Genomic DNA, 22,843 nt, shown 5'->3' with positions numbered 1-22,843 from the left:
GTTAAAGGTGCTATATAAATACAAGTTGTTGTTGTAGCCAAGCTGTTCCAGTACAGCTACTACATTAGCATCTACATGACAAATTGCACTGTCCATAAAAAGCAGAACAAATCCAACCTGGCCATCAGCCTACTACTCTCAATCGTCAGCAAAATGATGGAAGGTGTCATCAACAGTGCTATCAAGTTGCACTTACTCACCAATAACCTGCTTACTGATGCTCAGTTTGGTTCTGCCAGGACCACTCGGCTCCTGACCTCATTACAGCCTTGGTCCAAACATGGACAAAAGAGCTGAATTTAAGTGGTATTGTGAGAGTGATTGTCCATGATATCGGCAGCATTTGACCGAGTGTGACATCAAGGTGCCCGAGTAAAATGAAAGTCAATGGGGATCAGGGGGAAAACGCTCCACTGGCTAGAGACACAACTACACAAAGGAAGATGGTTGTGATAGTTGGAGGTCAATCATCTCAGCCTCAGGGCAGCGTCCTAGGTCCAACCATCTTCAGCTATTTCATCAATGACCTTCCCTCCATCATAAGGTCAGCAGTGAGGATGTTCGCTGGTGATTGCACAGTGTTCAGTTCCATTCACATTTCCGCATGTAATGAAGCAGTTCTCGCCCACATACAGAAAGACCTGGACGACATCCAGGCTGGGTTGACAAGTGGCAAGTACCATTCATGCCACACAGTGCCAGGCAATGGCCAACTTCAACAACAGAGTCCAACCACCTCCCATTAACATTAAATGGCATTACCATCGTCGAAACTCCCACCATCAACATTGTGAGGGTCATCATTGACCAGAAACTTAACTGGACCAGCCACATAAATACAGTGGCTAAAAGCGCAGGTCAGAGGCTGGATATTCTGTGGTGAGTGACTCGCCTCCTGACTCCACAAAGCCTTTCCACAAGGCACAAGTCAGGAGTGTGATGGAATACTCTCCACTTGCCTGGATAAGTGCGGCTCCAACAACACAAGAAGCTCGACACCATCCAGGACAAAGCAGCCCGCTTGATTGGCACCCCATCCACCACCTTAAACCTTCACTTCCTCCACCACCGGTGTAATATGGTTGCAGTGTGTACCATCTACAAGATGCACTGCAGCAACTCGCTCAGGCTTCTTCGGCAGCACCTCCCAAACCCGCGACCTCTGCCATCTAGAAGGACAAGAGCAGCAAGCGCATGGCAACAGCAAACAGCACCACCTCCAAGTTCCCTTCCAAGCCACACACCCTCCTGACTTGGACATATGTCAGCCATTCCTTCCTCATCGCTGGGTCAAAATCCTGGAACTCCCTCCCTAACAACAAGGTGGAAGTACCTTCACCACATGGACTGCAGCGGTTCAAGAAGGTGGCTCACCATCACCTTCGCAAGGGCAAAAAGGGATGGGCAATAAATGTTGGCTTTGCCAGCGATACCAACATCCCATGAATGAATAAATAAAGAAACTGAACTTGTACCCGATCAATTCATCCCGCATTAATCTGGGAATCCAACATGCTGCATCTCCTGTCATAATAATTACGCTAACAACATTTACTTCATAGTGTTTTACAGTTTCAAAGTAAATATATAGTAATTTCTTTTTGGAAATCAGTGTTACAGATGAAGAAAACAGAATTGAAAGAAGCAGTTCCGCTTTAGTATTCATGATGACAGAAGCTGCTACTGCATAAACCCCAAGAAGTCAAAGCCAAAGTTCCTGCATCAGGCTTTAATAACTGTTGAAGCTTCATAACGATTTACCTTGTCAGTGAATATTAATTCAGAAATCCTAACAATCTAGTCTCAATGGTCAAAGTTAAAAGCAACATGAGTGAACAGAACTACCAGAACGTGACTAATGTTCAGGTGAGATTTATTAACTTATCACCTAATATTGATGGGAAAATTATAGTTTTGTAAGCTTTCATGTAGTCGTATCTACTTAAATTATCCTAACATGGCCTGGGGTAGAAAATTACCAAAATATCTTAGTTATAGGCACATATTTGTGTCTGTGTGGAAATGGAAATGCAGTGTAAAGCACATTTCCTGTTGACACTTGACAGCGTGTGGTTTTTTTAACCGGCCAATGAAGAATCTTATCTGTAGATGTAATCAAGATTTTAAGATTTTGAAAAGGTATTTTTTTTCTTTTTAATTTCCTACAACTTATCACAGAGGAAAATTCCAGTAAGTACAAGTCTCGATACGTCCATTGCAATTTAAATGACTATTTCAGAGAGTTATTATTTCATTGATTCCTTGGGTCGGTGATTATTTTATCTAAAATGAGAAGCAAACTTTCCTAAACCAAGCTTGTCTCGCAAGTTCAGGATTTTGGTATCATTATAATAACAGTACGAAACAGATACAAAAAACTAAGAGGCGCGCATTGCATTACAAGTGAAAGACCTTCATCAAGCCTGACATGAGGAAGACAGTCTGTGCAACTAATCTTGAAAGAAGCTAGGCGCTCTTAACACTCCTGGTGGCAAGCTTAATTTAAACAGTGGTGACATTACTTCCGCCCCAAACAAATGCATTAATCTGCAAACTGTTCACTGCTATTTTAGAAACCTGTGAAACAGCAACGATAAAAAGGGGAAACACATACTTCATTTAGTTGTTCAATCTGACTTCTTCACATTTTGCTGTCTGAAGCAGTCCACTTAAGGTAAGAATATGTCTAAAACATTGTTGTGTTTTCGCGTTGAATCATTTGTTTAAAGATATCCGAAACTGCAACTATTAGTCAACCCTGCCTTGGGGAACAGAAAATGGTATGTAGAACAGACACGGGTTAACATTGCATTTCGCCTTACTGTAAGGGCCTCAAATCCCAGAACATCAATTTTCACGGTTTTTACTGTGCTATAATAAAGTCCTGGTTTTAAATCAGACTTTCAAGAAGCAAATGCCGCAGACCAATTTGGAAAATAAACATAAAAATTAAATATAATCAGTTTACAGTTACTGTTACATTTGTGGTTTGTTCTCTCCCCTGAAATTTCACTTCATCAATTATCTATGCCTTTTCAATTAGATTGTAAGAAAAATAGGATCGCTCTCTCAAAGAGCCGGCACAGGCACAACGGGCCGAATGGACTCCCGCTGAGCTGTGTCATTCTATGAAGAACAATGCAGCATTCAAGTTATTTGTGGAAGAGTTTACATTCTCACCAGTGAATGGGTTTTCATTTCTTTACTTAGTCTAATTAACAGAACAGTATTATTGCACAGAAGCAGATTGTATACGTGTTAAGAACAGCCCAGTGACCACGTACCACACTGTATTAAACAAGTAACACGACAGAGAATGAATACATATATCTTAAACCAATCTGGTTTACTTGTGATTGTATTCTTTAAAACATAAACACTTATTTAAAAAAAACAGGAACACTGTCACAGGCTGTAGTTGATAAGATCAGAATTATGATTATCTCAATGTATTTTGGTTTGTTTGGTTCGTTTCGATCAAGCTTGAGCCAAGTGCTCACTTCCTGTAAGTTAATTGAATTAACATAACCAGATTGATGTTGAACCAAAGCTAGATTCACAACTCTTATCTCTTCCAATGTTAACTCAGCTCCCTTATATAGTTGCGCTCAACAGGGATCAATTCTGCAGCAGTGGGTGCGTGCCAGAAAATTGGGTGACCAATTCACGGGGGTTCAAATTTTCCAACGGGTGATTCGAAGCCTAAAATGGAAGCAAGCCCATACCTCCCCGTCCAAATATTTAAACAGCACGGACACGGTCCCATACTGAATTTTACGTCAAGCTGAACACAGTGCAAATCTTGCCCATGAAAACAGCTGCACATAGCAACACAATTGTTCCCAGCCAGAATGGAGATGACTGGGTAATTGTCCCTGCAATCGTGCCTGGAGTCCCCACTGCTGTAAGTGACTGGAATTGCTTTTAGGCACATAATTTGTCTTGTGTAATTATACTCCACTCACTACATTTTACTGGAGAATTAATCCTGTTTTTAATCAGGAGACTTTGCTGCAGTTTCAGTCAGGGGTTGCGTTTGCTGCAGACTCTTTAAAATAGACACTGTAAATAGACTTTGTTTTGCTGTTTTCTGAGTAAATTGACTGTGTTTGGTTTAAAATAGACTGTTTGCTGCGAGTCCTGCCCCACCTCCAACTCATGGGCTGTCACAGTGGTGTCTTTTTAAAGTGAGAGGGTTTTTTCATGCGCCCTCTGTTCCATTTTAGTGGATGCACAAGTTGGTTTTGCTTAGATGGCCCTCTACTTTTGCAATTTTTGGACTTTTTTCACTGCCAACATTTGCTTTATTATTCTAGGTTGCTGCCGTGGCAAATCTGGCATCAAACTGGCTGCTGTAGTTACCTACATAACAGTGATCGCACTTCTAAAGTCATGAATTTGTTGTGAAATACTTTGGGGTGTACTTCGGACATGCTGAAGTGCGATATGAATGGAAGGTCTTACCTTATTCAAGTTCTTAGATTTAAAAACATAATTTCATTCAGATTGAACAGGCTGGAGGTCTTTTCCATAGAAAAGAGAAGGCTGAGGGGATGACCTTTAAAATTATGAAAGTGTTCGATAGGATAGATGTAGAGAAGATTTTCCATTTGTAGGGAGACCAAAACAAAGGGCCGTAAATATAAGATAGCCACTAAAAAATCCAACAGGGAATTCAGGAGAAGCTTCTTCAGAGAGTGGAGAGAATGTGGAACTCACTACCACAGTAAGTGGTTGAAGCGAATAGTATGGATGCATTTAAGGGGATGCTAGATTAACACATGAGTGAGAAAGGAATAGAAGAATAGAGTGAGATGTGGATGCTTGGGAGGAGGATTGTGTGGATCATAATCACCGGCACGAACCAGTTGGGCCGAATGGCCTGTTTCTGTGCTGTAAATTCTTCCCCATAAAAAATAAATAAATAATGTTTTTATCCAATATTAATTTATTATTTTTGTTCCAACACCTTTATTGCAGGGTTATGAAAGTCTCAAACCCACATTTTAAAAATGCAAATACCGAACAGCAGCCTCTTGGAACAGCAGCCCCCAGAGTTCAGAGTCGGTGCAATTATCTTTTACAGCATTGTTTTCCTTATTGGACTGGTTGTTAACGTGACCGCAATCTGGGTCTTCAGCTGCACCACCAAAAAAGGCACATCTGTGAACATATATATGACGAATGTCGCTCTGCTGGACCTCATTTTCATAGTCCTGCTACCTTTCCGCATGATCTACTATGGGAAGAATTACTGGCCCTTCGGTGACGTCTTCTGCCGCATCAATGCCGCCCTCACCATATTTTACCCCAGCATTGCCCTGTGGCTTTTAGCTCTCATCAGCGTCGACCGTTACATGGCAGTGGTCCAACCCAAGCACAGCAGGGAGCTCCGTAACATCGGCAAAGCTGCGGCAAGTTGCATTGGGATCTGGATAATGACCATTGCGTCTGTTCTGCCATTTATGTTTTCAAAGAACGACCCAGACAGGGCCTCGAACTTCACGACCTGCTTGAAAATGCTTGACATCATTCACTTGAAGGAAGCCAACAGTGTGAACCTTATTAGAGTGATTTTCTTTTTCCTGCTGCCCTTGTTCATTATGATAGGATGCTACTGCACCATCATCAAGAGTCTTCTCAAAGGAAAAACATCTAAACTGAAACCAAAAACTAAAGAAAAGTCCATAAAAATAATTGTGACGCTCATTATTCAGGTGCTGGTTTGTTTTGTTCCGTATCACATCTGTTTCGTTTTCTTACTGTTACAAAATGGCCACCATAATTTCAACGCCTGGGCTGCCTTTACTACATTCTTGATGAACCTCAGCACGTGTCTTGACATAATCCTGTATTATATAGTGTCGAAGCACTTTCAGGCAAGAGTCATTAGTGTCATCTACTATCGGAACTATCTGAGAAGCGTGCGAAGGAAAAGCTTCAGAACTGGAAGCTTCCGCTCGCTGAGCAACATCAACATCAGTGATATGTGAAGAATGAAAGCCAACGAGACACGTCTTTCGAAAAAGGAAAAATGACAAATATTTGAACTTATGTACTGCCCCGTCGCATTCAGGTATCTCCAAGTACGTTGCATACTGAAATGCTTTTGAAGAGGCGACTTTTGTTTCATGTGTGAACGCAGTACCCATGTTGGCACCACTAGAGTGACTAATTAATCTGTTTTAGACGGCATTCTCGGAGGGCAGAATATTGGCCAGGGCACCAGGCAAATGTAATTCTATATAATGCTGTGTAAAACTGCTCTCATCTAGTTTAGTCTGAATAAATTCTTAGACGTCACTTGAATATTTGGTAATGGAATGATGCCTCTTTGCAATTTCACAACTTTGCCATTGTGTCAGCTGCGGCTCAGTGGGTAGCACTCTCGCCTCTGAGTCAGAAGGTTGGGGGTTTAAGTCCCACTCCAGGGACTTGAGCACAAAAAATCTAGGCTGGCACTCCAGTACAGTATTGCGGGAGTGCTGCACTGTCGGAAGTGCCGTCTTTCGGATGAGACATTAAACCGAGGCCCCATTTGCTCTCTCAAGTGGATGTAAAATATCCCATGGCACTATTTCGAAGAAGAGTAGGGGAATCATCCCCGGTGTCCTCGCCAATATTTATCCCTCAACCAATATAACAAAACAGATTTTCTGGTCATTGCTGCTTTTGGGAGCTTGCTTGTGCGCAAATTGGCTGCCGCGTTTCCCACGTTACAACAGGGACTACACTCCAAAAATTACTTAATTGGCTGTAGAAGGCTTTGAGACGTCCGGTGCTCGTGAAAGGCACTATATAAGGCACTTTATGTTACTGCATCATCAAGTCAGAAGAAGATATAGTTAAGCAGTACACTGCTGTGTTCAGTTCACACATTGAATAAATGGGCCAAATATCTTGCTGGGTGGGGCATCTCATGGCGTGCCCTATTTTTCCCTCACTTCAGCGTGAAAAAAATTTCACGCCACATCTTGCTGGAAGTGCGAGCTGATAACGGCGCGGCGAGGACAACGGGGCCGTCTGGGACCTCAGTGAACAACGGGACCAACAGTCTATCTCCTTAATCCGTGAGATTTAAGGATTGAGAAAGAGACAGAGGAACGATGGAGAAGGAAATAGGATGAATTAGAGTCAAATCAGGTACATAAAGAGAAATAAAGAGAGGGAAAGAAAGATTGGATTAAGGGAGAGAGGAAAAAAGGAAACATTTAAAAAAATTTTAATCTTTAAGCAGAATTTACTTTTTTTATATTTGTTCCTGGGATGTGGGCATTGCTGACAAGGCCAGCATTTATTGCCCATCCCTAACTGCCCTTGAGAAGGTGGTGGTGAGCCGCCTTCTTGAACCGCTGCAGTCCATGTGGTAAAGGTACTCCCACAGTGCTGTTAGGGAGGGAGTTTTGACCCAGTGACGATGAAGGAACAGTGATATAGTGTCAAGTCAGGATGGTGTGTGTGACTTAGAGGGGAACTTGCAGATGGTGGTGTTCCCATGTGCCTGCTACCCTTGTCCTTCTAGGTGGTAGAGGTTGCAGGTTTGGGAGGTGCAGGAATGAGACTCCACAGTTTGAAGTATTCCCTTTCTGGGACACAGATAGATTGATTGGCATTGCATGAACAATTAACATGTTAAAAAGGTGCTTGCGCTATTAATTACCAGCCCGAACTTTCTGCGGCGAATTGAATGAGTCCAGAAAGTTGAACGAGTCCAGAAAGTTGAACAAATCCAGCAAGTTCTTAAAAATAAAAAGGAGGCTGAGATGCCGTTTGTGCAACAGCGTAAATCGACAAACAATTTCTGGAGATTCGCAACTCACGGCGTATCTCTTCATCCCCAGAATTGCTGGCCGATTTGCACATGAACAGTGTGCATCGTTAACATACGGTTATTGTCCCAGCAAGATTTGGCCTAATGTGTCAGTGTTTATCACCAGGATACAAGGAAAGTATTCAGACCTGAAGATGGTGCAGAGATGAACAACAAGATTAATCCCTAGTATGCGTGGACAACAGAAGATTAGAGATACCCTCGCTTTTTAACTTTGGAAGAAAGTGCCCGGAGAACTTGATGGAAGTGTACCACAATGTAATTCTGGAACAGTATTAAAATTGAAATCAGGTCATCAGGACAAAAGGACACAAGTTCAAACTTAGCAACGGGCAAATTTAGGACAGATCTCAAGGGGTTTCCCTTCACATAACAAGTGATCAACAAGCGGAATAGATTCCTAGGTACAACAGTTAAGGCTAAAAAACTAGAATCATTTAATGGGAGAGGTTGCTGTATGGTCAATCTGAATGGGTGGGCTAAATGGCCTTTCTCAACCATATTTATTTTTCATCTCGGGATTACCGGGATCTTGATAATTGCCAATTTAGTTTGAGCTGTGATGAATATCAATGGAACAGAATGCATAGGCTGCAGTTTTGCTCAAGTGAAAGGTGCTGAATATGTTATTAAAACAAAAATTCCATGTATACGGAGATTAAATAAGAAATGTGTAATATGTTTTAACTGACACTTGACACTTCTGATATATTTCGCAAATATGTGGCATACAAAATTGTTTTTGAGCTCATCTGAAAACTGCTCATCGCAAACATCAATACATCACGCCCTCGCATTCCTGTCATGGTAGTCACATTGTGACTGACGCCTGCTCTCAACAATTTCTTTCATAGTAAGGTGTATAAGGGATAACCTGGTTTTGAGCGTCCTTTTCATTAGCAGCTCTGCGGGTAGAACCACTGTGAGCGAGTGTGGTCGGGATCTATTGGCCAACAGGAGGCGTGATAAGCGGCTTTGTAGGGAACCCCCTTGGATTCTGAGCATCACCGGTTTGATTATCTGCACTGCTCGTTCCGCCTGGCCGTTTGAGGCCGGCTTGAACGGTGCCGTTCTGACATGGTTGATTCCATTGCCTGCCATGACGTCCTGGAAATCAGTGCTGGTGAAGCACGGGCCATGGTTGCTGACCAAGACATCTGGTAGACCATTGGTGGCGAACATTGCCCGTAGACTTTCTACCGTGGCAGAGGATGTGCTTGAATTTAAAATGGCACACTCAATCCATTTGGAGTAGGCGTCTACTACAACCAAAAACATTTTTCCCATGAAAGGACTTGCATAGTCCGCATGGATGCGTGACCACGGCTTGGTGGGCCAGGACCAGGGGCTAAGGGGGGCTTCCCTGGGTGCATTGCCCAGCCGAGCACACGTGTTGCACCTGCAAACACAAAGTTCCAGGTCTGCATCTATTCCTGGCCACTAAACGTGTGACCTGGCAATTGCCTTCATCATGACAATGCCCGGGTGTGACATAGAAACATAGGTGCAGGAGTAGGCCATTCGGCCCTTCGAGCCTGCACCGCCATTCAATGAGTTCATGGCTGAACATGAAACTTCAGTACCCTTTCCTGCTTTCTCACCATACCCCTTGATCCCCCTAGTAGTAAGGACTTCATCTAACTCCTTTTTGAATATATTTAGTGAATTGGCCTCAACAACTTTCTGTGGTAGAGAATTCCAAAGGTTCACCACTTTCTGGGTGAAGACGTTTCTCCTCATCTCGGTCCTAAATGGCTTACCCCTTATCCTTAGACTGTGACCCCTGGTTCTGGACTTACCCAACATTGGGAACATTCTTCCTGCATCTAACCTGTCTAAACCCATCAGAATTTTAAACGTTTCTATGAGATCCCCTCTCATTCTTCTGAACTCCAGTGAATACAAGCCCAGTTGATCCAGTCTTTCTTGATATGTCAGTCCCGCCATCCCGAGAATCAGTCTGGCGAACCTTCGCTGCACTCCCTCAATAGCAAGAATGTCCTTCCTCAAGTTAGGAGACCAAAACTGTACACAATACTCCAGGTGTGGCCTCACCAAGGCCCTGTACAACTGTAGTAACACCTCCCTGCCCCTGTACTCAAATCCCCTCGCTATGAAGGCGAACATGCCATTTGCTTTCTTAACCGCCTGCTGTACCTGCATGCCAACCTTCAATAACTGATGTACCATGACACCCAGGTCTCGTTGCACCTCCCCTTTTCCTAATCCGTCACCATTCAGATAATAGTCTGTCTCTCTGTTTTTACCACCAAAGTAGATAACCTCACATTAATCCACATTATACTTCATCTGCCATGCATTTGCCCACTCACCTAACCTATCCAAGTCACTGCAGCCTCATAGCATCCTCCTCGCAGCTCACACTGCCACCCAACTTAGTGTCATCCGCAAATTTGGAGATACTACATTTAATCCCCTCGTCTAAATCATTAATGTACAATGTAAACAGCTGGGGCCCCAGCACAGAACCTTACTGTACCCCATTAGTCACTGACTGCCATTCTGAAAAGTACCCATTTACTCCTACTCTTTGCTTCCTGTCTGACAACCAGTTCTCAATCCACATCAGCACACTACCCCCAATCCCATGTGCTTTAACTTTGCACATTAATCTCTTGTGTGGGACCTTGTCGAAAGCCTTCTGAAAGTCCAAATATATCACATCAACTGGTTCTCCCTTGTCCACTCTACTGGAAACATCCTCAAAAAATTCCAGAAGATTTGTCAAGCATGATTTCCCTTTCACAAATCCATGCTGACTTGGACCTATCATGTCACCTCTTTCCAAATGCGTTGCTATGACATCCTTAATAATTGATTCCATCATTTTACCCACTACCGATGTCAGGCTGACCGGTCTATAATTCCCTGTTTTCTCTCTCCCTCCTTTTTTAAAAAGTGGGGTTACATTGGCTACCCTCCACTCCATAGGAACGGATCCAGAGTCTATGGAATGTCATTGTGAAGTTCTCTGATAAACACCTCTCTGCCCCTCTGGGACATGACTACTTGGTTTCCCCACAGGAGGCAATCGGCCTGAATCGAGAGTTCATCCTTGCGCCTATGAAACAGTTTAAATTCCTCAGGGCATGCCCCGTACGTGGTTGCCCAATCCCCATTCGGGATACATTTCTTAACTAAAGACAGTGACGGGTCGTTATTTGTCCAGACTTTAATCTGACGGGCTGTCACAGGTGAGCCTTCACTTTCGAAAGCTTCAGCATCATGCTCAGTTGCCCCCTCAGTGGTGGCTAGTGGGAGCCTGCTGAGTGCATCGGCAGTTTCAGTGCCCGGTCTGTGCCGAATTCTTTAGTCATAGGCGGCTAATGTAAGTGCCCACCTCTGTATGCGGGCCGATGCATTCGCAGTTATGGCCTTGTTGTCGGCCAAAAAGGACGTTAGGGGTTTGTGATCTGTCTCCAGATCAAATTTCCTGCTAAACAGGTACTGGTGCATTTTTTTTACTGCATATACACATGCTAGCGCTTCCTTTTCTACCATCCCGTAGCCCCTTTCTGCCTGCGACAGTCTTCTGGAGGCATAAGCTACCGGCTGCAACTGACCTTTGGCATTCACATGCTGCAACACACACCCAACCCCATAGGACGATGCATCGCACGTTAAAACAAGTTTCTTACACGGGTCATATAACATTAACAGTTTGTTGGAGCATAACAAATTGCGTGCTCGATCAAAAGCCCTTTCCAGGCTGTCCCCCCACACCCAATCGCAACCTTTGCGTAGGAGCACATGTAGCGGCTCTAACAGCGTGCTCAATTTGGAAAGAAAGTAGTTCAGGAGCCCCAGGAACGAACGCAGCTCCGTCGTGTTATGGTGTCTGGGTGCTCTCTGGATCGCTTCCGTTTTGGACACAGTAGGTCTGATCCCGTCTGCTGCTACCCTCCTCCCCAGGAATTCTACCTCTAGAGCGAAGACACACTTCGCCTTTTTCAGTCGCAGCCCTACCCGATCCAGTCTGCATAGCACCTCCTCCAGTTGTGGAGGTGTTCTTCAGTATCGCGACCCATGATGAGGATGTCGTCCTGAAAAACCACTGTCCTTGGGATCAACTTGAGGCGGCTTTGCATATTTCGCTGAAAGATCGCAGCGGCCGAACGAATCCCAAACGGACATCTGTTACACTCAACCAACCCCTTGTGTGTCGTGATGGCGGTCAGCTTCTTCGACTCACTCGCCAGCTCCTAGGCCATGTAAGCTGAGGTCAGGTTCAATTTTGAAAAAAGTTTGCCACCGGATAGCGTCGCAAAGAGGTCCTCCGCTCTCGGTAGCGGGTACTGGTCTTGGAGTGACACCCGATTGATGGTGGCCTTGTAATCGCCACATATCCTGACCGACTTATCCGCCTTGAGCACCGGGAGGTGCAACGAGACCTGGGTGTCATGGTACATCAGTCATTGAAAGTTGGCATGCAGTTACAGCAGGCGGTGAAGGCGGCAAATGGCACGTTGGCCTTCATAGCTAGGGGATTTGAGTATAGGAGCAGGGAGGTCTTAATGCAGTTGTACAGGGCCTTGGTGAGCCTCACCTGGAACATTGTGTTCAGTTTTGATCTCCTAATCTGAGGAAGGACATTCTTGCTATTGAGGGAGTGCTGCGAAGGTTCACCAGACTAATTCCCGGGATAGCAGATATGAGGAGAGACTGGATCGACTGGGCCTGTATTCACTGGAGTTTAGAAGAATGAGAGGGGATCTCATAGAAACATATAACATTCTGATGGGACTAGACAGGTTCGATGCAGGAAGAATGTTCCTGATGTTGGGGAAGTCCAGAACCAGGGGTCACGGTCTAAGGATCAGGGGTCAGCCATTTAGGACCGAGATGAGAAGAAACTTCTTCACTCAGAGAGTTGTTAACCTGTGGAATTTTCTACCGCAGAGAGTTGTTGATGCCAGTTCGTTAGATATATTCAAGAGTGAGTTAGATATGGCCCTGACTACTATAGGGATCAAAGGGTATGGAGAGAAAGCAGGAAAGGGTACTGAGGTGAGTGATCAGCCATGATCTTATTGAATGGTAGTGCAGGCTCGAAGGGCCGAATGGCCTACTCTTGCACCTATTTTCTATGTTTCTATTTTTCTAATCAATTCTAAACAAAGCAATGAGCAATTTTGCTCATCACCATCGTTACCACCACAGAACCCTTCTATTGTGTGGCACCTGGCCCCTATTATGGAAACCAAATCACCTAACATAAAAGTGAAGAAAAAAATGATTGCCTATATTTACCAACCAACTATATGTCCATAAAATGGGAAAGCAAAGTAATAGCTGGAGCTGTCAAAAGAAAAGATCAAAAAACTGCTATAAACACTGCAATTTGAAATTCATATAGAATATTACAGCACTGAAGAAGGCCATTCAACCTACCATGCCTGTGCTCTTTGAAAGAGTTATCCAATTAGCCCCACTCACCCTGCTCTTTCCCCATCGCCCTGCAAATTTCTCCCCTTCAAGTACTTATCCAATTCACTTTTGAAAGTTACTACTGAATCTGCTTCCACCACCCTGTCAGGCAGCGCATTCCAGATCACAACAACTCGCTGTGTAAAAATAAATTCCCTTCGTCTCCCCTCTGACTCTTATACCAATAACCTTAATTGTCTCCAGCTTGAATTAAAATGAAAGAACATAAGTACATAACATAAGAAGGTGGAGCAGGAGTAGGCCATTCAGCTCATCAAGCCTGCTCCGCCATTCAATGAGATCTTGGCTGATCTTCTACCTCAACTCCACTTTCCTGCACTATCCCCACATCCCTTGATTCCCTTAATCTCCAAAAATCTATTGATTTCTGTCTTGAATATACTCAAAGGGCTGGATTTTCGGCTTTGCCGTTTTCGGGGCAGAAACGGAGGTGGGGCGGGAAATTTGCCGCCCGATTAACGTTTGCGCTGTTTGGAGCAACTTTTGTCATTTGGCCCTTCCCCACCAAAAATTAACAAAAACATTGCCGACATCCTTACAACACAAATCGCTACAAAAATATAAAAGAATAAAAACTGGAACTTACCTTTTTTGCCGGCAGGGCTGGACCGCTGCGTTTTCCTGACGGTCATCGCGGGGTGCGTTTCAGGGCGTATGGGTTAGGTGTTTGCCAAAACTTCTGTCGGTATCGCAAGGAGAGCCGTTGCACACCCGGCACAGCTCTCCCCGGCGGTGCTTCTAAGCTTCGTCGCAAAACCCAACCCGAGTATCACGCCCGGACGCAAAAGAGCTCACCGCCCCATTTTTCGCCGTGGAGGGTCAAAACCCGGCGAAAACCCAGTCACAAACAACCCAAAAATCCAGCCCATTGACTGTGCCTCCACAACCCTCTGGGGTAGAGAATTCCAGAGATTCACCACCTTCTGAGTGAAGATGTTTCTCCTCATCTGAGTCCTAAATGGCCGATTCCTTATTCTGAGACTGTGACCCCTGGTTCTAGACTCCTCAGCCAGAGGAAACATCTTCCCTGCATCTACCCTGTAAGAATGTTGTATGTTTCAATGAGATCACCTCTCATTCTTCTAAACTCCAGAGAATATAGGCCTAGTCTGCTCAATCTCTCCTCATTAGACAATTACACCCCCGCCGCCACCCCCCCCCCACCAGCCCCCCCCATCCCAGGAATCAGTCTGGTGAACCTTCATTGCACTCCTTCTATGGCAAGTATATCCTTCCTTAGGTAAAGAGACAATATTCCAGGTGCGGTCTCACCAGGACCCTATATAATTGCAGTAAGACATCTTTACTCTTATACTCAAATCCTCTTGTAATAAAGGCCAACGTACCATTTGCTTTCTTAATTGCTTGTTGTACCTGCATGTTAACTTTCAGTGATTCATGTATAAGGTCACCCAGGTCCTCTGAACACCAACATCTCCCAATCTCTCACCATTTAAAAAATACTCTGTTTTCCTATTTTTCCTACCAAAGTGGATAACATTACATTTCTCCACATTATATTCCATTTGCCATGTTCTTGCCCACTCACTTAGCCTGTCTATATCCCCTTGAAGTCTCTTTGCAGCCTCCTCACAACTTACATTCCCACCTAGCTTTGCATCATCAGCAAACTTGGATATATTACATTTGGTTCTCTCATCCAAATTATTGATATAGATTGTGAATAGCTGGATCCTTGCGGCATCCCACTAGTTACAGCCTGCCAACCCGAAAATGATCCATTTATTCCTACTCTCTGTTTTCTGTGGTTAACCAATCCTCAATCCATGCTAGTATATTACCCCCAAACCCATGAGCCTTAATTTTGTTCAATAACCTCTTGTGTGGCACCTTATCAAATGCCTTCTGAAAATCCAAATACACCACATCCACTGGTCCCCCGTTTTACACTGCACTGGATTTTCTGTCCCGTTAATTTTAACAGGAAAGAAAATAAGACATGGTGTAAAACAGGTGGACAATTTGCTAGCGGCCATTTCCAGCTACTGATAAAGACCAATTTCACCACATTGGTATTTTTCGGGATCCTCAGTACTTGTCTCCCTTTCCAAAGTATTTTCGAATTAAAGAATATTGTCTGTTTATCACGCTCACAGTGAGCAGCTCTGTCAGATCACATATCATCAAATCAAAAAAAAGAGATCAGCTTCTGTCCAAGGGAAAGAATTTCTCGGAGAGTATTGTTTTCCAACCATGACATCCAACTGATCTGACAGAAAAATAAAAGAACTTGCATTTCTAAAGCATGTTTCACGATCTCAGGACATTTACAGCCGCTTTCGGAGTGTAGTCACTGTTGTAATGTGAGAAACGCAGCAGCCAATTTGCGCAGAGCAAGCTCCCACAAATAGCAATGTAATAATCACCAGATAATCTGTTTTTAGTGATGTTGGTTGAGGGATAAATATTGGCCCCAGGACACTGGGGAGAACTGCCCTGCTCTTCTTCAAAATAGTACCCTGGGATCTTTTACGTCCACGTGAGAGGACGGACGGCAGCGAGGTTTAACGCCTCATCTGAAAGACAGTGCAGCAATCACCCTCCGACAGCACTCCTCGGTACTGACCATCCAACAGTGAGCACCTCACTCCGTACTGTACTGGGAGTGAATTATGTGCTCAAGTCTCTGGAGTGGGGCTTGAACCCATAACTTTCTGACTCGGAGGGGAGAGCGCGACCCACTGAGCCATGGCTGATAGCCACTTCACAGTTTATTCTACCACAGTGTAGAACGAGGAAATCTTCAGTGATTAAATTAGAACTGCTTTATTAACTAATATTTTATGCAGTATTGCCACATTTTCTATTTTGATTTTAAATTATCAAAGGACGAACCAGGATTACGTTGCGAGCAATGTTCCCTTTAAGCTGCGTGGCCGCATAATGGGAAAGGTCCCGCAAAGATCACTCACCGGCTTCTCCATTGTAAAAAAACGCACATACGCTGAAATTTAAAGGGACCGTGCACTAAAAGAAACAGGCCGGGCAGAACAAAACACAGCCTACAGGGAACATTGGTTGTGAGGCTTAAAATAAACGTAGAACTGTTGTAATGTGACTAGATACACAATGATTACAGCCTCAAGTCTTCTTCTGTGGTCTGTATCTCTAAAATAAATGGGTTTATTTTTAGCTGATGACAATAGTACTTTACCACTTTTCAGAAATGGCCCAGGGTCCCACAAACAGCAAATGGTAGGAATGACCAGTAAATCTTTTTTTCATGGCGTTTGATTTAAGAGAACTGTAGGCTGGGATACCAGGAAAACTGTCTGCCTTTTATCAAAAATTGTGGCGAGTTCTTTAACGTCCAGCTGAACAATAGACGGGGCCTCAGCTTAACATTCAAAGTGCCCGCTGTGGCTCAGTGGGTAGCACTCTCGCCTATGAGTCAGAAGGTCATGGGTACAAGTCCCGCTCCAGAGATTTGAGCACAAAAATCTCGGCTGACACTCCCAATGCAATGCTATGGGAGTGCTGCACTGTCGAAGGTGCCGTCTTTCAGATGAGACTGAGGCCCCGTCTGCCTTCTCGGGTCGACGTAAAAGATCCTATGATGTATTTCAATGACGAGCAGAGGGTAGTTCTCCCCGTTGGGAGGTGCTGGCCAATATTTATCTCTAATCCTACATAATTGAAACAGATTATCTGGTCATTATCTCATTGCTGTTTGTGGGATCTTGCTGTGAGCAAATCGGATGCCGCGTTTCCTACATTATAACAGTGACTACACTTCAAAAGTATTTCATTAACTGTGAAAGTGCTTTGAGACATCCTGAGGTTGTGAAATGCATTGTGTAAATCCAACAATGCAGCAGTCCCTCATCACAGAGCTGGATTATATGCTTAAATCCTGAAGTGGGCGGGTGGGGCGGAAAACAAGTAACCTGTCATTTGTCTGGAATAAAACAAAACAATAAATGAATATTAACTTACAAACCAGATGGCAAGATGCTCACAGACATGTCAAGTGTATGGTGCAGGGTTTCCACTAGCAGTAAGTCCATAAATGCAGACAGAACCCAAGAACCTAGAAGGAAAGACTATAGAAAAGAGATAACAACTTTCAATGTAACCAACCACAGATATTAGTATTTAATACATACAATTACAGCCAGAAAAATGTAACCTTTATCATGCTTGACTGTAATCCACACCGAGGCTGCAGTGTGTATTATCGACAGGATGCACTGCAGCAACTCGCCAAGACTTCTTCAGCAGCACCTCCCAAATCCGTGACCTCTACCACCTAGAAGGACAAGGGCAGCAGGCACATGGGAACACCATCACCTGAAAGTTCCCCTCCACGTTACACACCAGCCTGACTTGGAAATATATCGCCGTCTGCACAGATCAGGAGAATTAACACGTGGCTAAAGGACTGGTGTGGGAAAGAGGGGTTCCTTTTCATGGGACACTGATATCAGTTCTGGGACAGGAAGGAGCTGTACCGATGGGACGGGCTCCACGTGAACCAGGATGGGACCCATGTCCTAGCAGAAGGATAAATAGGAAGTTGGCAAAGGCTTTAAACTAGTAAGATGGGGGGAGGGATCTACAAAAAATGCAACCAGTATAAATATAAACAAAACAGGAAAAGAGAGCACAGGAAAGAATAAAGAGAAGACATTGATGGCAAAAGAATAAAGAGAGTTACAGAACAAGAGTCTAAAAAGATAGTTAAATATAAAGTGAGAGGAAATCCTATTAAAAATGAGTTAAACTCTCTATACAGCAATGCACACAGTGTCCGTAATAAAACAGGGGAGCTGGAGGCAATCATGCATTGCGAGGAACCAGACATAGCAGGCATTACTGAGACATGGTTACAGAAAAATCAGAACTGGGAATTAAACATTGCAGGGTATAACATATTTTGAAAAGATAGAGAGGGAAAATAGGGAGGTGGAGTAGCTGTACTTATTAGGGATAATATAATGGCAGTAGAAAAAAAAGAGACGCAGCTATCTGCCAGACAAAAACAGAATCCATATGGACAGAGATAAAAGATAACAAACGATTAATCACACTAATAGGTGTAATCGACAGACCACCTAATAGTGGAAGGGAGGAAGAAAGAAATATGCAGACAAATTCGGGAAATGAGTAAAAAACATAGAACAATAATCATGGGGCATTTCAACTACCCTTATATTAATTGGGCGGAAGAGGTAGGTAAAATGGATAAGTGGACGGAGTTCCTACAATGTGTACAAGACTCCTTTTTAACCCAATATGTAAAAAGCCCAACAAGGGAGGATTTGCTATTGGATCTAGTAATGGTGAATGAACCAGAGCAGCTAAGAGAAGTAAAAGTAGGTGACTATCTAGGCAATTGTGACTATAATATAATACGCTTTAAGACAATAATTGAGAAGAACATAAATATGATGAAAACCAGGGTAATACATTGGAGAAAAGCTGATTTTGAGGGGTTGAAAATAGAACTTGGGAAAATAAAATGGGCATAATATTGGTAAACAAGGATGTAGAACAGCAATGGGAAACATTTAAAACGGTATTCAACAGAGTGGAGGAACAATATATTCCGCTAAAAGGAAAGAACAAACTAAACACTAATGAGACTCCATGGATGAATAAAGCCATAAGGGAACAATTCGGGATAAGGAAAGAGGCATACATTAAGTACATAGTCAGCAGGGGAGTGCATGATAAGAGAGGATACAAATAGATTAGGAGATAAGTCAAAAATCAATTCGGAAGGCAAAGAGGAAATTATGAAATTAAATTATCAAGGAACATAAAACAAAATAGTAAAATATTTTACAGACACATCAATAATTAAAGGAAGGTTGGGTTGGGAATAGGGCCATTAAGGGATAGACAGGATAATACCACAGGTAACAATAGAGAGATGGCAGAAATATTAAATAATTAGTTTGCATCAGTATTTACCAGGGAGGTAGAACAGGTGGGCATGACATTGGATGATGAGATAAGTGCATTTAAAATAAAAAGAGGATATATATTAAATAAACTAATCGAATTCAAAGAGGATAAAACCCTTGGTCTGGATGGACTGCATCCACACATTTTAAACGAAGCTAGGAAAGAGATAGCAGAGACATTACTAAATATATTTAATAATTTGTTCGAAAAAGATGTCGTGCCAGAGGACTGGTGGATAGCAAACGTAATACCTACATTTAAGAAGGGGAATAGAACATGACCAGGGAATTATAGGCCAGCCAGCTTAACATCGGTGGTCGAAAAAAATAAGGGAGTCCCTACTAAAGGAGAAAATAGAAGAACAACTAGAAAACAAAATATAGTACAGGTGCAGCTGGAATCCGGAATGTTCCAGAATCTGGACTCCGGACCGATTGGTGGCAGGGTTGTCCAGAATCCGTAAAATGTTCCAGACCCTGATGACCTCGAGGTGCCACCGCTGCCCGACCATGGGCCTCACCGCACTGCTCCTCGCCGCCACCTGACCTCGGGCCTCGCTGCAACGCCCCTCGCCGCCGCCCAACCTCGGGCCTCACCTCGCCGCCACCTGATCTCGGGCCTCACCTCGCCGCTGCTGCCCGACCTCGGGGCCTCCTTGCCGGCCCGCCCGAACACCTCCTCCGCGACAGGGCCGCCCGACCAGCTTCTCTTCAGCGGGGCCCTGCCCAATCACTTCCACAGCGGCGGGGCCCCGCCTGACTGCCTCATCGCCCGGCGACTCGAACAGCTCTTCAGCGAGCACCCCTCACCTTTCTGATGTTCCGAAATCTGGAAATACCCGAACCTGGGCTCGGGTGTTTCCGGATTCATGACATCAGAACGATGTTCCAAAGTCCGGCAAAACGCAAAAACCGGAACGGCCTCGGTCCCGAGGGTCCCGGATTCGGGACACTCCACCTGTAATGGATTTCAAAAGGGAAAGTCTTGCTTGACCAAACTAATTGAATTTTTTTTGAAGAGGTAAGAGAGAGTGCAATAAATGGTAATGCAGTAGATGTAATTCATCTAGATTTTCAAAAGGCCTACGATAAGGTAGCCCATAATAGACTGATGAACAAGGTCAGAGTCAGGGAACAAATAGCAGAATGGATAGCTAGCTGACTTCAAGGCAGAAAGCAGAGAGTAGGGTAAAAGGTAGCTACTCACAGTGACAGAAGGTGGGTAGTGGTGTTCCACAAGGATCAGTGCTGGAACCACTGTTATTCACATTTTATATTAATGCTTTAGGCTTTGGAATCAAAAACACAATTTCTAAATTTGCAGATGACACCAAATTTGGGGGGGCGTGGGCAGTCAATACTGTGGAGGATTGCAACAAATTACAGGAGGACATTAATAAACTTGCAGAATGGGCATATAATTGGCAAATGAAGTTCAACACAGGTAAATGTGAGGTATTACAATTTGGTCGGAAGAATAGGGAGGTCACTTATTTCTTGGAAGGTGTGAGTCTAGGTAGGGTAGAGGAACCAAGGGATCTGGGTGGACAAATACACAAATCACTAAAAGTTGCGACACAGGTTAGCAAAGCCATAAAAAAGCAAACCAAGCACTCGGGTTTATTTCTAGAGGTATAGACTTGAAAAGTAGGGAAGTTATGCTTAGCCTGTATCGAACCTTGGTTAAACCACACTTGGAGTACTGTGTACAGTTCTGGTCGTCATATTATAAAAAGGATATAGAGGCACTGGAGAGAGTGTAGAGAAGATTTACAAGGATGATACCAGAAATGCGAGTTTATACATATCAGGAAAAGATGAACAGGCTGGGTCTCCTCTCTTGAAAAAAAGGTGACCTAATAGAGGTGTTTAAAATTATGGAAGGTTTTGATAGAATAGATAGAGAGAGAATGTTTCCATTTGTGGGGAAGAGCATAACTGGAGACCATCAATATAAGATAGTCAATAGAGAATTCAGAAGAAACTTCTTTACCCAAAGAGTGGTGAGAATGTAGAACTCGTTATTACAGGGAGTGGTTGAGGCGAATAGTACAGATGCGTTTAAGGGGAGGCTAGACAAGTATAGGAGGGAGAAAGGAATAGAGGGTTATGCTGATAGGATTTAAATGAGGAAAGATGGGAGGAGGCTGGAGTGAGCATAAACGCCGGTATTGGCTGGTTAGGCTGAATGGCCTGTTTCTGTGTCGTATAGCCCATGTAATCCTCTGTAATCCTTCGTCATCGCTGGGTCAAAATCCTGGAACTCGCTCCCTTACAGCACTGTGGGAGTTCCTTCACCACACGGACTGCAGTGGTTCAAGGCGGCGGCTCACCACCACCTTCTCAAGGGAAACTTGGAATAGCAATACATGTCAGCCTTGACAGCGACGCACACATGAATTTAAAAAAAATAGTAAGTGTCAAATTATTTCCCACACTTTAGCTTTTGAAACAACTCAGCTTTATGGATTATGCACAGAACACAATTTGTGTGAAAGGAAATTTGAAAAAAATTATATTTGTACTTACACATTTACCTACTTTTCGCTTATGTGCAATAAACCAATAAGTTTGAAGTTGGGAGAGGGGAGTCATGCAAAGGATATGTTTTTAGTGAATTAATATTAACTCACTGACTCACCAGGTGAGTAATCGAGGTCAGTTTGCTGCTAAACATTTTCAATCGGTTTCCTGTTTGAACATTTCCAATACCAAGCTTCTGGGTCACTGTTTCTTCTTGTACTGTTTTTGAGGTTTTACAATTTTTATATATTCTCCAGAACCTCGTTAAAAGTCTGTTCGAATGTCTTTTGAGCATGAAACAACCTAATGTGTAGGACTATAATGTTTTCGGACACGTAATCAGTGCCTGAGGCATTTATCTTCAGCAACTTGAAGTGTTGTTAGTGTTAAGCAATGGAAAATTTTTGTTTTTTATGTCTTGTGTTGCCATCAAGCTCTCTCTGGTCATGTGTAACTCTCTCCATTCCATTCCACCTCAACAATGTATCTTAACCCCAACCTCAGAACACTTTCTACAGTGTGACATTTCCAGTCAGTGGCTAACATCATCTCCTAGCTTTAGTGAATCATAAATAACAACTTGCATTAAAATAGCGCTTTTAACGTGCTAAAACATCCCACGGTTCTTTGCAGGAGCTTTATCAGACAAAAATTTGACACCGAGCCACATAAAGAGATATTAGGACAGATGACTTGCATCCTCGGTTCTTAAGAGAAGTAGTGGCAGGGATTGTGGATGCATTGGTTGTAATTTACCAAAATTCCCTGGATTCTGGGGAGATCCCAGCAGATTGGAAAACTGTAAATGTAATGCCCCTATTTAAAAAAGGAGGCAGACAAAAAGCAGGAAATTATAGACCAGTTAGCCTAACATCTGTGGTTGGGAAAATGTTGGAGTCCATTATCAAAGAAGCAGTAGCAGGATATTTGGAAAAGCAACATTTGGTCAGGCAGAGTCAGCATGGATTTATGAAGGGGAAGTCATGTTTGACAAATTTGCTGGAGTTCTTTGAAGATGTAATGAGCAGGCTGGATAAAGGGGAACCAGTGGATGTGGTGTATTTGGACTTCCAGAAGGCATTTGACAAGG

The 22,843-nt window shown here is 43.5% G+C and overlaps 2 protein-coding genes across 3 annotated transcripts in view; one reads left to right on the top strand and one right to left on the bottom strand.

Moving 5' to 3' along the window:
* The window catches only part of ubac2 (UBA domain containing 2), a 328,535-nt gene that overhangs the window by 248,848 nt on the left and 56,844 nt on the right, over nucleotides 1–22,843 (bottom strand). For both annotated transcript variants that reach the window (XM_070891399.1, XM_070891398.1), the window contains one exon: nucleotides 17,258–17,364. In XM_070891399.1, the coding sequence (XP_070747500.1) occupies nucleotides 17,258–17,364 (107 nt within the window). The remainder of the gene's footprint in view (nucleotides 1–17,257; nucleotides 17,365–22,843) is intronic.
* gpr18 (G protein-coupled receptor 18) lies at nucleotides 4,985–6,144 on the top strand. Its single transcript, XM_070891395.1, has one exon. It carries the CDS (start codon nucleotides 5,013–5,015, stop codon nucleotides 5,991–5,993), a length of 981 nt encoding a protein of 326 aa, XP_070747496.1. The 5' UTR covers nucleotides 4,985–5,012; the 3' UTR covers nucleotides 5,994–6,144.

Source organism: Pristiophorus japonicus, chromosome 10 (genome assembly GCF_044704955.1).
Source record: "Pristiophorus japonicus isolate sPriJap1 chromosome 10, sPriJap1.hap1, whole genome shotgun sequence".
NCBI classification, from domain to species: Eukaryota; Metazoa; Chordata; class Chondrichthyes; family Pristiophoridae; genus Pristiophorus; species Pristiophorus japonicus.
Note: the sequence above shows the minus strand (reverse complement) of the source record. Positions and strands in the feature narration are given on the sequence as shown.

Bases quoted from the DNA above. Each gene is read 5' to 3' on its own strand.
- gpr18 (XM_070891395.1), top strand. From the start codon at position 5,013: ATGCAAATACCGAACAGCAGCCTCTTGGAACAGCAGCCCCCAGAGTTC.